Below are 17,656 nucleotides of genomic sequence, written 5' to 3' on the forward strand. Positions count from 1 at the left end.
TACAGCCTTAAAGTGAATAAAGTTAACGCAACGCGCAGTAATTCTGTTCTCTTTTATACCCGCGCAGAAACTGGTGCAATGGTTCCTCTTACCTGTCAATAATATTATTCATGAAAACAAGTTAGCTGTGTTTTTGGGAAGCGTAATTAATTTTAAGTAGATAAGATTATCTCCTTATCGCTCTCCAGCGAAGCCATTAATTTTTATAGCGCGAATTATATATATGTCGCTACAGGAGCGTCGGTGAGGGCCGACAGGGGTGGAGACAGAAGGCAACCGGGACAACTAAGTGACCCGTATGAGACGCGAGCCTTATTTTTTATCAGTGAATTCATGGGGGAAAGCTGCACCCGGTATACGGGTCTAAACGGGTTTTAATCGACTATAAATAGTCGAAAAATCGTGTGGTCAGAAAAAGTTTCAAAGTTGCCTCGAGATTTCTGTGTGCTCATCTTTAAAAAACGACATTATATTGCGACCAAATAACCTTTAACGGAGCAGAAACTAAGCAAGTTTTTTGTTACTTCGTTCATTATCAACAATATCGTAGGTGTTGCTATTGAGCAACACGATACAATAATTTGATTCTCCCAACAAAAGACAACCTGACACCCCGCAATACAACTCCTTCGATTCCTCCATTCCGTCCAACATGCGTATTTTATTCTTAACATTCCTCGGTTACCCAACTTTCTCCCGTCTATTAATCTGCTCAACAAGCATCTTCTTGAGGGCGACTCACCATAACATCCGCTAATAAATAGAGAAAATATGGTAACAATTTTCCACTAGATAAGTTTAATAGTATGACCGGGTTTCGATGTATTACATCATCTTCAGGTTTAGACTTGAAGATGATGCAATAAATCGAAACCCGGTCGAACTATTAAACTTATCCGGTGAAAATTGTGACTATATTTTCTTTATTGTACAAATTCCATCACATCACGCCCGAAACTACTCAATTTTTTTCTCCGCTCATAAAATTAACGGGGTTCAGTGTTTGGTGAATAGACCGACAGGGCTCTCAAACATTTGCGGTTGATTTATTTTTTCTTAACGATAGAAATATCAAGACCTTTTCGATTTTAGATTCCCGTTTTATGCATTTCATATTTAGCGCCTGATGTCCTCGTAAACCGTATATTCCAATCGAAACAAACCACCGTGAGCCTACAAAAATTTAGAGAAGCAAAAGTGTTGGGCCAAATCTAGAATTCTGGTCACCCTTCTGGTATAAGGTAAAACACATGAGAAAACCTGTTACGCTAAACCCATGTTATCTCGATTGGGGATAAGACGGACAAACACCTGCGCCGCAGCCACAGTGGAAGTCGCCCTGCTTCCGTCCGCCTTACTCCACCCCCTCTTCTCCGCGTCCTAATTCAATGCCTCAACTTTCATCCTCATTACACCTCACCATTTACTTTGGTCGCATATAAGGCTCGCAATTTATTGATATCCACGGCTTTCGTACCCCCTATTTCCCAAATATATTACCGAACTAGCAGCGAGTAAAACGCAGCTCTGCCATCTTCGGAGCGACACAGAGTTAGCATGACACTACGACGTCAATGAATCTACAAAAAGAACCATGAAGAAAGCGAACGAAAAATATCAGTCCATTATATGTACTGGCTCTTCTGCTAGACCTTCCTGTTTTAGCAGATATTCTTATTATAGAGTTTCTAAATATTTATCACTACAAGAGAACGTCTTCATGAGAGTTCTTTTTTGCCCTGTTAGACGATCTGTTATGTGATGAACTCAGGCTCATCTAAGGTAGCGTAGAGAAAGAATCTGAGCGGAAATATGACAAACAATAGCGTGCTATCTTTTCATACAGGGTCGCACCCAAAAGTGGTAGGACTGAATTTCTCTGGCGCGAACGGAGCGGTGGAGGGGGGTCTGCCTGGCAGGGTAAGGTGGAGGGGGCTCTTAGCAACAGACCGACACCAACCTCAGTCGCCTGCGGGCTGTCGTTGAGTGAGGACACCGTTTTTAAGGAAGCAAGTTTTTTGTCCGCGTTCGAAAACAAAAGAATCTGAATTTAGAGCAACGTTATTCCGTGAAGTTTTGTGCGAAACTCGGGAAGACGGCAATTGAGACCCTCGATATGATCAAGCAGGCTTATCGGGACACTGCCTTAAGCCGTTCCACAGTATTTGAGTGGCACAAGTTGTTTAAAGAGGGTAGGGAGCTCGTTGAAGACGACCATCGCTCCGGACGGCCGTCGACGGAAAGAACCGACACGAATGTGGATAGAGTGAGGACACTGCTGAACAAGGACCGACGCTTAACCAGTGAAGAAATTTCAGACCAGTTGGGTCTGTCTGCATCCAAGGTCCAACGCATTATTTCACAGGATTTGCTGCTGGAAACTGCTGGGTGCTTCATCATGACAACGCGCCGTGCCATGGCGTGATCGTCGTCAGACAGCTCCTGGCCAAGGGCGTTGCCACGTTGCCGCACCCGCCGTATTCTCCCGATCTGGCACCACCGGACTTCTCTTTCTTCCCCCTGATGAAAAGACAGCTCAAGGGACGACGTTTTGACTCGATAAAGGCCGTTCAAGAGGCTTCGACGAGGGTCATCAACGGCATCCCCAAAGAAAATTTCCAGCGGGCGTACAGGGAATGGGAGCAACGTTAAACTAACTGTGTAGCAGCTCAAGGAGCATACTTTGAAGATTATTAAGTCGATGTAAGTATATCGTCAATAAAATTCTTGTAAAAAAATCAGTCCTACCACTTTTGGGTGCGACCCTGTAGTTTCTCTTTGTTATTAGTCGTTTGTGGCAAGCAGTGCTTTTGCCAACTTCCTGCATCTCAACCTACAAACATCCTTTTCCCTCCCCCAACCCTCGCACCCTCATTCCCGCTTCGCCTAGACCACAGGAGGAGAACTTCACCCCACTACTCACCCTTAATTTCATACTTGCCTCCCCAAATATCTTGCGGACTTCTTTCCATGAGCCCTACCGTCAACCCATGCAGTCAGGAAAGAGTGCAATGGCTATAGTCAGAAGACTGCCAGACTGGCCCCAAAAGGGAGAAAAGTAGGAACGGTAAGGGTTGACAAACACGTACATAATTGTACTCATAACATTACCAATACAAGCATTGCACTGGTACTAAGGGAAAACTGTACATGTAACAATGAATTTTGTCCCTCTAGAATTCCTGAGAAAACTCAATTTTAATTGTTATTTTTCTTTAAAGAGGATATAATGCTATGTTGTTAGAAGTTATTTTCTTATTTCTGGGACATTAGGCTATGCCATTATCTTCTCAATCTCCGAAAATGTTCTTCCCGATCATGCCATGTAATCCATTTATATCTATAATATTAATGCTTCCTCCAAAAAGATTCATGCATTGTGGCACCCTCGTTGAATGTAGGACCTGTATCTGGGGAGTTTTTATTTTTACTATATATATGTATACACATGCATACATGTATATTCAGTTCCGGGGCTTGCCATATTCTATGGCTGCGGGAATGAAGGCTCAATTGTTAAGTCTGATTATAAGATGATCTTTTGAGACTGGAGACCAGATCTGCACAAGCCCTAAGGCGTTGGCCAATGGTCTTTTTCTGTATTCACACCAATTGCGATTTTTCAGCTTTAAGACTTGACTGTACCAACCCATCCCTCATTAGCCACCCTAGTATGATGTATTTTACTGTCAGAAAAGAATTGATTTGGAAAAATCAAACATCACATTTTGATGGGAAATTTGCGAATGTAATAAATGTAAATAATTGGTAACTGAGCTGCCTTAATACCTCCTTGTTCTTCATCTTAAAATAAATTCACTAAATATTTTCTGCAATCATTATACCTAAATTCTCTGTTATCATTTATATATTTAAATATCCCCTCGATATCAATGACTGTGTAATATTTTGAAAAAAATTTGTACTCATGAAAACACAATTCTGAATTTCCTTTTATTTTTATCAAAATCAAATATACAAAAATACACATCAATGTAGCACCATTAAACGGCCAAATCATTTTTTGTTTACAATTCAAATTTAGCCTAACCAAGGCAGATGTGAAATAATTTATATTTAGAATACCAGTTAAGCTCCTTCAAAATTTGCATGTATATTTCAAGTTGTTCCCTACAAGCTGAAGACAAGTCAAAAACAATCCATTAAAAAATTATACATATATATATATATATATATATATATATATATATATATATATATATATATATATATATATATATATATATATATATATATATATATATATATATATATATTTGCATTGTGCATTTGCTCTTGGGATTTATATATATATATATATATATATATATATATATATATATATATATATATAAGAATTCTTTATAATTAGTCATCAAAATATTAATAATTCTCAAAAAGTGGGTATAGCATCCCATTACTGTAAGTTCACATAAATATAATTAATCACTGTTATTTTTTCATACTTTTTGAGTACATAAATATTAAAATGGTATTAATATATACAAAACTCCAATCATTCTTCAATGGTGGAATTATGCTCCTCAATTTGTCTCTTCATATCTTCATATGATGGACGAGCCTAGGTGGAGAAATGCTGAATTATAAAATTTTCATATTAATCAATACTGTTTTAACCTTAAATGCTCATTTCCCAGTATTTTATTGCACATAAATAGTGGATGCATATCTAGATGTGTATTGTAGCCACTATAAAATTTGTAATCAAAGGTCTTATTTATAGGCATCACTGCATCTTAATGATCATAAAGACATATATTAGTTAAAGATTTTTGCTTATTTACTCTAGCGACAATTTCATTCAGTAAATGTATGAAGTTCAGAATGAAAATCTGAAATATTTGCAATTGTGTTGTGTAAGTGCATTTGCTCTTGGGATTTATATTTCTGCATATAAATTGTCATTGTTGTTAAAATTTTTTGCACATACTCTGTTTTAAGTCAAAAGAGACAGAAATTGAGTTAATGATAAATTCTCATGGAATCATAAGTACTAAGAATTATGGGTAGATATAATGCCTATTCGATTCTCCAAATTTAATGATAAAAAAAATTGTTCATAGTGCTAGAAAAATAAATCAAGCCATCATAGTATTGTTCTCTGTGCCTTACGTATCCTCAATAATTATTTTTTTATATTGGACAGCAGAAGTCTTATGGTTAAGGTAGGTTTTGAATGGGCCAATTGACAGCATTTGTATCTGGATGAAAGACTATTATTCATAGTTGAAGAGGGGTAGTGTACTTACTTAGACCAGATAATACAGGTTAGTTCATTCAATCACATTTCTTTTCATCAATATGGTAGCAAATGGTTCTTTAAGGAAATAGAAGATAATTAAACCATTTCTGTAATAACCAATATGAAGGATTAACATTTACTACAGGTTGTGAAATTGAACTAGGATTGGCAACAATGGGAGATCTAGGAGGCCAGTATGTAGAGCGTTCACGTACTGATGGAAGGGTTCTGGATTCAAATCTCAGATTACAACTTTAGGCAACCATGTGAGAAATCAATCAAATCTAAAAGGTCCACTTTCCTGTTTCTGAGAACATTAAGAAAAACAAAATATGGTGCAAAATAGAAACTAGTCATCCTGACTTGAAACCCAAATGCTATATGGTTTATTGTTAGTCCCGGATGAGCTCTACCATCATCCATCAAAACCGGCCTTGGGTTAATTATGATGGTGGCTGGTAGGAATGGAATATCATGTTCTGTTAAAACATGAATATAGATGGGTTTCATTAAAAACTAACATACATAGCATAGTTATTCACACTCAGGAAACTAGAATATGGTAAAAACCATTAAAATTAACTTCCTACTGCAGTAGAAAACTAGGCAAATTGATTGCTCACTTGGTAATTAATAATAAATGATCTCTAAAATCCAGCAATACTAGCACAAAAAAAGGGAGTTAATTACAAGATGATAAATAGATCTTTGGAAAGATTGTACACATTTGCGATTAATATTTAATAGTATAGGTAGTTTTTAGCATGAAACTAATTCATAGTGGGTGGCATTCGGGGTGATTTTGATGGTAAGTAGCAAATTAATGAGTTAGCCCCATCATATAGTAAAGATTGCTTAAGATCTTGAATTACCTCTCAATTCCTGGTGAGATAATTTTGTGAACTAGATATTTAATTCAGAACCTCCAGATAATCATTCCAATTTCGCATGAGAAAAAATTCAGTCCACTATGTACAAAATCTGATATAGTAGTAATGTAAACTGTTCCCATATTGAAAGTGTATTATTTTCAACACGATATTTTACTATCAGACTAGACCCCATTGTCCTGTTTTATGTTATTGTTTTGAACTGAACATTTTTGAGAAAGAAATTAAACTATCTTTTCCTGGTAGTATATTAAGATACAGCTTCTATTGTCCAAACAGTAAGATGGCATGATCAACAATGGCCTATTTACATATTATCAATGTTAAAGTTAGGTAATAACAATTGATAAGTTTTTATACCAATTTGTTTTCTCAAATATCAACAACCCACACCCATGTCATTTCTCAAGACAAATTACCATGCTTTTTTCTGTTTGGTTTTACTAAGTCATTCATAGTTAATTTAGAATATTATGCATAAATTTTCTAACCAAAATTTTTATGGTGAATGCATATTTAAATCATCTTTTCATCATTAAGCTCATCATTTGGATGGTATATTTTTAATTTTTGATATTCTTCATCATACCTAACATCATATTTTTCTCTGTTAGATCAAGCCTATTTAATTTGATTGAGGAAGTGTTTTTCATCATGAATTTTTGGAATTGCTTCATGAAAAAAATAATTCAAAACCTGAGTGAAACTTTTTTTATTTTTCACTGTAGCCTCCCTGTACACTAATTCACTTAATCAAGCAATTTTCCAATATCTAGATCCCATCTCAAAAATTATATAACTTCCGGCCTGCATGATACCAGTCTATTTGGTTTTTGTTTAAATAGAATCTCCATCTATAAAGGAAAATTTTGAACTTGGGGAAGAGATGGAAATCTGATGGAGCCAAATCAGGTGAATAAGGTGGGTGTGGCAACAATTCTTATCTTAGTTCACGTACTTTTGCCTTGAAAAGGACACTTGGGGGTGGGCATGCATTGTCTTGATGAAATATGTTTAGCATAATATTGTCCAGTACTTGTTTGACCAATGGGAAGATAATGTATCAGCAGAATCTCTTTAGCATCCCAGAAAACTGAAGCTATCAACTTTCTGGTCTACTGTATTTTCTTTGCTGTCCTTAGTAGTGGTGAATCAACATATTACCACTGCTTTGGCAGCTGTTTTATCTCTAGGGTATACTACTGGACTCAAGTTTCATGTGTGGTCACACACAGGTGCAGAAATCTTGTTGGTTGCTCTTAAAATGGGTCAAACATTGTTATAAAATTCCCATTCTGATGCATTTGTGATCCTGCATCAAGAGTCACACCACCCATTTAGCAGATAATTTTCTCATTCAATTCCACTGTTAAAATGTGATATGTCCATTCAGATGACATCCCTGCAGCTTCAGTGATTTCTTGCACTTTCATTTGGCGATCCTCCATGACCATGATATGCACTTTTGCAATAATTTCTGGGATGGTGGCACATTTTGGTCGACTACTACATGGATCTGTCCCGACCAAACTAACTTGTTTGTCCATTTGGCGAATATGAAGGAGCTGAGTCCCCCAGGGTGTTCTGAAATTCGGCATGAATTTTGTTTGTTATCATACCTTTCTTTACCAAGTATTTAATCTCAGCTGAAATCTCAATTTTTCCCATCTTCACAAATCACTATACAAGAACAAAAACAGAGAGGTATCCACACTGCAGATATCTTCCCAGAGCACTAATGCATTACGTATTTACTTATAAAAATTACCCATTGCTATGTGGAAAACTTGATGCGATAGCACTGACATCGCGTGGGGATTCCAAGAACCTTTCAAACTAACCTCGTACTTGGTAATTCCACATAAAAATATTTATTGCAAAACCCAAGTTTTGAAATTCTGTAAACCTCCAGGTGAAGTTACCGAAATGAACCAGTTAGAGATACTCAGTTTTTGGGAACTGTTGGTAATAACAAGGTGTTAGGAGTCAGAAAAATGGTTGGTTGGCTCTAATGAAGGTGGTGAAGGAGTGGGTAGGCACTGGGAAAAGTGTGTTTATGGTAATATAAGTAAATTGGGACATCCAGATGGAGCAGTAGCTAATGTAATGGCTTCCTACCCAGAGGGCCCAGGTTTGAATCCTAGAGATGCCAGATTTTTTCAGTGGTATCCTGATCCCTACTTGAGATGCTTTGTAAAAAACACTAAGTGAGTACGCCATCTGTCTCATCGGACGTTAAACTGTGGGCACCCTGGCTCCTTTTGTTAAGAGTAGGCGAATGCCAATACTGCATTCCTCTCCACTCTCCCTCCATTCCCATTCATCCCTAATGGCACACATGATCTCAGTCACCTCCCCTAATAACTACTACTATGATGTTGGATTGGATAAGGTTGTATTTGCACAGCTCGGTGGGATGTTACCTATTGGAGAAAAGGGAGAGAAGAGGGAGAAAGAGTATGATGGTTGTGCTTTTGGGGTTAATACTTGGATATCACGCCTCCTCCTCCTCCCTTCCCACTAATAGGCAACACCTCAATGAGCCATGCAAAGGCACTCTTACTAGTTCTGTTTCTGTGTCCCTTACCACACTTTCCCAGTGCCCAGCCAACTGCCCCTCAGCCCAACCACCTCTGCACCCACCAATTATCCTTCCCTTCATATCCTTCTACCCAATATCCCACCATGCCACCTTACCGCCTTTTGGCAAAAAACAGCATTTATAACTATTTATAATTCCTGTAACTTCATCTAAAAGAATTGCTCTGAAACAAAACCAGGGTTGTACAATATATATTTTACAAGCTGGTGGTTTACCAGCATATTGAGTGTAGAAATTCCTCTTGGGTCTTCCACTAGGTGGGAGTCTCCATTCTGATCGTCGTTTCAATCCTCAACTCAGGCATCAAAATACTGGATTGAGACTTTTAGATCAATAGATATAGGTCTTTATTTGGGTAAAATTGAGACCAAATGGTCTCTTCTTCGACTTAACTCTTACCCAGGAGAAGGCCTGAGAGGAATTTCTGGAATGAATATTTGAATGTAAAAATACTGAGTCTTTTATGTTGTTTCAATTATTATTTATGCTGACCCTTTCAAATAAACTAACTTAGCATTCAGGACCAAAGCTATTTATTGCACAACACAGTGCTCCATATAAATCTTGGAAGAGACTTGAAATGAGACTTTAACAAAAATATTTCACATGGAATGAAGATTGTGCATAACACATATGTGGCTCTACTGCATTAAAAGCATCTACATACACTAAAAAAATAGAAAAATAGTATTTCATGCAGGATAATTACCATTACAATGGAACTTGAACATGTATCAAGGAAGTGGAAAAAGTAAGCTTCAAACACCAATCACCTTCAAAAGAATACAATCTAAGGTGCACTTATTAAGATAGCTGCAAGAGGAAGAAGTTAAGGTAATAAAGCACATCAGGTGTTTTAGAGCAGTGAATTTAATGATGTTGACAGCAGAATTTCATGGACATATATTCTTCAACAGCACTTCAAATATACATCACCTGGCATTTGCATGCTCTTATTACAAGTTTGGTTATTATTAGGTATTTTACAAAAAGTTGATAGAAAGCAAAAACATTTTCTACAATACCAACGGTAATTACTCTCATTCTAAACAATTGTCAGTCATCACACAATTGAAAATGATCCATGCAAAAGTTTTTAAAGAAAGGAATTAGTATTTAGTTAACATATGAAAGGTGGAATTTCTCAATAGAAGGAACATTCATGATTCAGTTCAACAGGAATATTAGTAATATTCATGTATCTAAATACAAATTCGATTGTTGTAAAATGTGTAAAAAAATTCAAAATTCATTAAAAATGCACATGGAAAATGCTGCTCCTACTCCCTGACTTTACCAACCTCCCATAAGGTTGAATCCCAGGTTGGAAAGAATGAAGTGAAATTGTCTGTCTCTTCTCCTTGTTTCAGTGTGAAAATGAGAGTCACTTCATGGCTTCGGTCTGTTGGATCATTCTTCAGGTAATCCTGTGGAGAAACAGTTTAAAATTTAAGTCAGCGTAAATGAAAATGTGACAAAAACGAAATATTTCATTGCTAAGCTTCATTAAAATCCAATTATGTAACATTATTGCATCCCTCCTAATACTTGTATAACTTAAAATTTGAAAATAGGCTAACTTACTAAAATTTACTAGGCACTAAAGTTGCCAGAATAGACATTTTTGGGGTGATTATGAAAGATCTGCCTCTATTAATGCACCCTATGAAACCCCCTGACAGGTTTTCTGACCGGATCTTTTCAAACTACAATATAAAATGTTCGGAAAGCATTGAATCTGAAATAACAAATTTAATCTTCTCTCACTTTCACATTTCATACACTTAGTAATTCAAAGATACTATTTTGCTCTTTACCTCCATTGGAAGGAATAATTATGTGTGAAATCAGAGTTTTCTTAACTAAAACCTTTTGTACTCAACTCTCACAAAACTTTTCTGATGGCTCTCTCCTGTGGTATAGAGAACGCAATGTAGCAATATTTTAAAAGAAAATTTTTAATTATTTTTTATTTACATGTGAGTACATTAATATAATTCTTGAATTAATTTTTTTGCTAAATATTACCCAATATACCTAATATGTATATTAGGTATATTGGGATAAAGTTTGTAATTAGGATAAATTTTGCAAACTACAGCAGAAATATTGCAAGCAATATTAATAAATTTTTGATACCATTGGCTGTACTCAATTTAATTATCAATCCTTATAGGTACTGACATCCCATGGTGACTACAAAACTTATTTTGAATGCTTGAGGCTTCTTTTAGCCAAGACTTAAAACTGGGAGAGCTGCCTTTTCCCCAAGATTAAAAAAAACCATTACCTATGCAGAAAGGTATATTTAGTGTATAATATATATATGCAATAAAAGATAAACCACACTCAGGGCAATTGTCATAGAGGAATGTGAAACCATGAAAAAGTACATAATCACTGAAAAAACTTGGCTATACCTGTACATACTTGAATAGTTCAGTAATATTAAAGCTAAATAAGTGAAGTTCATTGCATATGACTATGATTAAATTACCTCAGCCACCTTCATTGCTTTTTGTTTTTCTTCTGTAGAGGCTTTATCTCCAATCCATACATAGACTTCATCGCCAGTGTCTAACATCATTACATCATCTTCATCCAAGTCCTAAAAATACATACATTAAGTCATTATCAAATTAAAATTATTCTTGAGTAGAGTGTAAGAGCAGATAAAGAATTGAACTTTATGTATAGGGTTCATATGACATACTCATTGAAGCACATTTTTTATGAATAATAATAACCATCTGTTTAGAAATAAGATAAAAAATAATTTCAATACATGCAACAGATATTTTAAATTGCCATTGAGCAAATGAAACCTTTTGTAGGTGATTAAATTTTGATACACTTTTTTCAGTGCTCACCAAATTGTTTATCTGCCATTCATGAGATGTTTAATGCACAAAATGTAAAAAATGTGATGATTTATATTTCATTCAAGATACACAAAGCAGTGTAAAACCAACCATCTTTTGTCAACTTTCAGGAGCCACATTTTCCAATTTCAAATAATTTATTATTTTTGTGACAAATTCTCTAAAATTATCTTTTGGAATTACAGAATTTTAAACATAGTAGCATTTGTTCTTAGTGGCATGTATAAAAAGTGCAACCATTCCACTTTTGCCAGCTTTGTATTTAATTATTGACAGGGAAAACTCAGACTTATTTTCATTTGATTACAAGTTTCACCAGTTAAATAAACTTTAATTCCACAATTTTTCTTGATTAAATTATGAATGTCAGGTGAAATGTGATAAATGAACAGAGTATAAAAAGAAAAATCTCTGGAGTCAGATAGGTTATGAAAATATTTTGCATGAAAAACAATATTATGTTAATTTATTAATTAATGCATTATTTAAATGTACATAATATATTACTGGCATGGTGTAGAATGCTGCTACCTGAGCAACGTAAAAAGGAATTATTATATCATGCTTTATGCAGGTTATTTAATGGATAGGAATATTTTTCATTGTACCTTTCTGTACACTTTCTGAGAAAGTCTAATATACAAAGTAACAAATATTAAACAGATTAATTAGTGTTCGACACAGCATTTACCTCTTACTGCAGCCCATTCTTAGAGCAAGCAAAAATGTTGTCTAAATTAGGGATTTGCTTCTAGTTTGAATTTTTACATCTGCTAAATTAGTGGCTGGCCTTGTAAAGACAATGTCACATCATATTTAGAGTGTAGTGATTGCTTATATGCAAGGGTAGATGACCAGTGGAAAGAGTGCCAATATATAATAAGGCCAAGTTGGCTCATTGCTCATTTTTCAAACTCAGTGCATAAGCCACAATTCTGTAAATTTCAAATGTGCAAGGGGTTCATTTTACTTCTAATCAACTATATGGGCATTTATAACTTAAATTGTAGAAATTAATAACTCTACATATGACTCCTCTAATGCTTACCTCCTGTTTGAAGTTACCAATTTCTTCAACACTGAATTTTCCACTTGGGCTAATGTGGCAATGGAATAGTCTAGGCTCGAGAAGAGGACCTGTTCTGCCAAGAAATTCTTTTGCGTACTCTCCCTCCCCACCTAAGCCTTCCCAGAAGAATTCTGGCTCCTCACCTTCAGGCACCACAATAGGATCATGATCCGGGGAAACAAGCTTTGATACATTGACAGCCATCTCTTTCTCTTCATCAGAGCATTTCTGCAAGACACATTACAAAGGTGTTATTTATCCTTACTTACCTCTCTAAAGAATTGCTGTGACTGATTTAACACTTAAAGGCAAACATTTCTGCCGGAAACTTTCTCAGTGCCTCTTGAAGGTCATGTATTTATTGGTTATTTTTCCATGTCGGAGCATCATCATGACAATGTCTATTCTATTCCATTTGAGAACAAATCTCCAGATCAAATAGAGGTGGTGTGAACCATCAGCTCCTATCGTGAAGATGTCTTCCGAAATGGAATGAAACTACCATCATTGGAACAGAGCCATAATAATAATAAAAGTATCTTCTTGATTCCAAAAAGAGATTACTTCTTGTTTAGAAATATAATGTTTTTAATGCCTTTTGGAATGAAGCAAGTCACAGGGCCTTCAATTTAATCGATTTAGGTTTTCAACTAAGTGGCAACTGATATTGCTTGATAGTTTTCAACCACATCCATACATCTTAGGCACCAAAAAATTAACAGAGTTTTATCAATTACCTGTCCTTGCCAGATGTAAGTATTGATGGGAGTTTCGAGGATAAAAGCATCATCAGAGTTCAGTGAAGCTGCTACTTCAGGCACTTGGACTGCTCTTGTGTCATCAGGACATGTTCCTCGAACCTGTTACAAATATGTAAATGGCAGATTAAGAGGAATTTTTCCTTTATATCAAGTCAGTCATAAATACTCGATAAGTCAAATTCTTTACATATTATTTCATAATTGTGAAAATTCTGCAATAGAATTTTTCATCAACAACACTTTTTATGGTACTTTTAAGCTCAACATACAAATGTCTAAATAATTGATACATATGGCAAAGAAATGCACCAAACCTCTATACAGAAAATAATCTTTACCTAGTCTTGCATTCTTAATATTAATGCCAACACTTCTTGCAGCAGTTTTAAATAAGAAAATATGAGGAAAGTTAGGCATATGGAGGGATTTGAATGGAAGTTGCAATGGAAAAGCAATGACTCTGTTGTGGGTAAGCTTGTTTTAACAAAAAATGATTGATAGTTGTTTTGGCTGATTACAGAAAAATCTTCTCACCCGAAATAATCTGGTACCATCAACATCATAAGTATCATGATCATGCACATTACGGAATCCACTAGCATGTCCACCCATAAAGATGATTAGTTTTCCTGAAACAATGACCAGGGAAATTCAAATAATTATTTTTCATCTGATATAGACAAAATTGACACAAAAAAAGGGAAGATAAATTCCACAAAACAAGAACAGAAAGCACTCAATAATTGAAACAACATGAGTGAGCATTTATGTTCTTTGCTGAAAGAAGGAGAAACATATCTTCACTGAACATTCAACAAATTTCTCTTTTCATTGAAAGAGAGCCCCTCATTTCTAAAACTAAATACTCTGAAAATAGTAACTTTTGTGTAATCTCCCACTTCTAACTTTATTTTTGCCAAAACGATTAGAGCTCTATGCAGAAGATAAGTAAATAAATATGGTATTTTTAACTTCCTATGATACCACAGCGGAAGAGGAAATACCTAGTATGATTGGATGTACCTAGCAGCACCTAGTGCAGGGATGTAAAGAAAATATCAGTTAACACTTCAACATGAGGCATAGTCTGGTATAGCTCTGGAACTTGATAATTAAAGGAAAATCATAACCAAAAATTGGAGGCTTTTAAAATGTGGGCACGGAGAAGGATTGAAAAGGTAAAATGGATGGATAGGAAAACAAAAAAAGAAGTAATAGGCATGGGAATAGAGGAGAGGGTTTCTGGGAGAAAAGGCAGATATTGAGAACTTTGATTGGCGATGGGATGATGCAGATGGTGATAGAGGGGGGGGGGTTGGCAAGGCAGGGGGAGGATAAGGATAGGCATATTGGATGGATAAAAGGGCAGAAAATAAGCAGAATTGAATTCGGGTTTATTGTAGCATAGGATGTCAGTGTGTCTTTTTAGATTACCCTTAGAAATGTAGCAGAGTTGTGGCCAGTGTCTTCATCCAAAACCCCTATTAACCAGTAGATTACCATTAATAATAATAGTAATGATGATGACACTAAAATAAATTTTTAAAAGAAAACAAAAAATGTTGCCTTTTATTAATGTAAATGGCAAACAAAATAGAGTGGCATTGTCTTATGGATGTACATTTGTTCATTGCAAATAGTTTTTTATGCAGTAAACTTTTTCCACAAGCATTTTCATAGCAACTGCAAAAAATACTTGACAAAAGTTTTATTTCCATTGCTTTGCACTGGAAAAGTTCTCATTGTATGTTATTTGTGGATCATGTTTGATTGACCCTTATGCTCTAATTGCCCCAAATGTCTAGCACCATCCCTGTTTTGAGCATTCATTCTTCATTTTCTACGGTTTCATTCAGTGTCAATGTTGTGAGTTAAATGGTTTCCACGAGTAGCTCTAATGGCATACGTAGGCTCTTGCTTTGAATTCATTAAAATATGTTTTTTGCAATATCAGCATTTTAAATGAGTGATTATATGTTCATCACATACTCCAGCAAAAACATCCACGTCAGCTTTCTCATGAAAAAATATGTAGGATTAGATCAACTTAAAGAATTACCACTAGGTTTGGCTGCAAAATTTGTACCTGAAAGAAACTCATTTACCTTTAAAGATCCTCAAGAAGTGCCTTGGTTCATTTCCTTGGGTAACTCTGACTTGGACTGCTTTCCCTGAAAGTTCATTGTCTAGTTGAACGGTATGTAGGGCAGCTGCAGCTCTTTCATCTTGGGTGCTGTCCTTGCCCTATTTGAATGATTTCAAAATTACACTCAACACATAATAGATTGTATAATCATAATAGATATAAGACATTTTATGTCAACAACTACTAGCTTATGAAATTATGAAAAAATATCAATTTTTTATCAAATGTAAAATTATGAGCAATTTCTATTAAATTGTAAATATGTTAAGTGTCAGAAGATAAGCTAAATGGAAATTCCTTTGACAAATTCCAAAGAAACTGCGGGAGATGCCGCAACAGTAACTTTTAACGGAGTCATCCGCTAATGAGCATTTCAATGCAACAATTTCAGAGCGTAAAAATCATTCGCCTTGACTGGGACTCGAACCCAGATCCCTCAATATCCGGTCGAGTGCTTTAGCCACTTAAGCTACCGAGGCGTCCTCTTAAACTCTGAAATTTTTTGGGGCTTTTAAAGGAACTAGATGTTATGACGAAATACCGTACATACAATGTCACATTTATTCGTAGTCGTGCGCGAGGCGCCACTGTCCACGAGGTTAAAGCCAACTTTTAAACACGTATGGTGTTTTCCCTTTGACAAATTCCAAAGAAACTGCGGGAGATGCCGCAACAGTAACTTTTAACGGAGTCATCCGCTAATGTGCATTTCAATGCAACAATTTCAGAGCGTAAAAATCATCGAGTCCCAGTCAAGGCGAATGATTTTTACGCTCTGAAATTGTTGCATTGAAATGCACATTAGCGGATGACTCCGTTAAAAGTTACTGTTGCGGCATCTCCCGCAGTTTCTTTGGAATTTGTCAAAGGGAAAACACCATACGTGTTTAAAAGTTGGCTTTAACCTCGTGGACAGTGGCGCCTCGCGCACGACTACGAATACATGTGACATTGTATGTACGGTATTTCGTCATAACATCTAGTTCCTTTAAAAGCCCCAAAAAATTTCAGAGTTTAAGAGGACGCCTCGGTAGCTTAAGTGGCTAAAGCACTCGACCGGATATTGAGGGATCTGGGTTCGAGTCCCAGTCAAGGCGAATGATTTTTACGCTCTGAAATTGTTGCATTGGAAATTCCTTATATCTGGAAAAAAATGTAGAAGTGCAGCATTACAAAGTATACATGCTATTTAAATCATGTGGTAAGGCATAATCAGGAACTAGGCAGTGGAGAAAAGAGGATTCAAACAGTTGAATTAACTTATTACTCATTCAGGAGGTTCCAAAATTTAATAGACTAGTTAATGGATGGCACAATGAGCGAATTGTCAGCTTGATTATTACTAACATACCATATGAAAATACTATGCTGTCAAAGAATTGAACTAGTCCCTCCATTCTATATTACAGTGTACATAAATGCTCTCCAAACTCACCAGCCAGAAGTATAACACGTAACCACGGCGACCATCTTTCTGATAAGTGTACTTAATGACATAAGAATCACCACCAAAGAAGAATCCCTTTGCGTTTTCAGGAATTGGCTCCAGTTCAAAGTTAACCACTCTCCATATTTCTACGTCACCACTTTGGCCATCGTCTGGCATGAATCCCATTGCACACCCACCGCTCTTGACCATTCGCTTGCCTCTTCCAGGGCTGCGAGTTGGGCTAGCACTGCGTTCAGGTATGGAGGCTGCAAGTAAGGTGAAATACTCATTCAGAAGAAGCACTTTTGCAACTATTCTGTATTATAACCATATCAAATGAATTTTCCTGGAGTCAAATACTCAGTAATTATCTCTTCTAAGCCATTCAAGGTTTCCATAAACTTTTGAACAGATTATTGATGACTGAATGGCATTTTAAATGAGAGAATCTGACACTGACAGCATTATCTTGCTGACTTGCATGTTGTGTATTCTTCATTGATCAACTGATATGCATATAACTGAAACTATTTACTGTGTAAATAATAAAGAGGAATATCAAAGGACTCCAGCAATTGACAACACAAAATGAGCCTATTGTCAATCAATTGGAA

The 17,656-nt window shown here is 35.9% G+C and overlaps 1 protein-coding gene across 1 annotated transcript in view; it reads right to left on the reverse strand.

The window, feature by feature from the left end:
- Positions 1–4,385: 4,385 nt before the first annotated feature.
- Gel (Gelsolin) overlaps positions 4,386–17,656 on the reverse strand; it is a 52,168-nt gene continuing 38,897 nt past the window's right edge. Inside the window, exons 11-18 of the mRNA XM_071583535.1 lie at positions 17,049–17,308; positions 15,573–15,711; positions 14,002–14,096; positions 13,444–13,566; positions 12,686–12,934; positions 11,253–11,363; positions 10,057–10,182; positions 4,386–4,582 (exon numbers count right to left, since the gene is read on the reverse strand). Of these exons, the coding sequence (XP_071439636.1) occupies positions 4,517–4,582; positions 10,057–10,182; positions 11,253–11,363; positions 12,686–12,934; positions 13,444–13,566; positions 14,002–14,096; positions 15,573–15,711; positions 17,049–17,308 (1,169 nt within the window). The 3' untranslated portion in view covers positions 4,386–4,516. The remainder of the gene's footprint in view (positions 4,583–10,056; positions 10,183–11,252; positions 11,364–12,685; positions 12,935–13,443; positions 13,567–14,001; positions 14,097–15,572; positions 15,712–17,048; positions 17,309–17,656) is intronic.

The sequence above is a fragment of the Hetaerina americana genome, unplaced genomic scaffold (assembly GCF_022747635.1).
Source record: "Hetaerina americana unplaced genomic scaffold, ioHetAmer1.1.p SCAF_14, whole genome shotgun sequence".
NCBI lineage: Eukaryota > Metazoa > Arthropoda > Insecta > Odonata > Calopterygidae > Hetaerina > Hetaerina americana.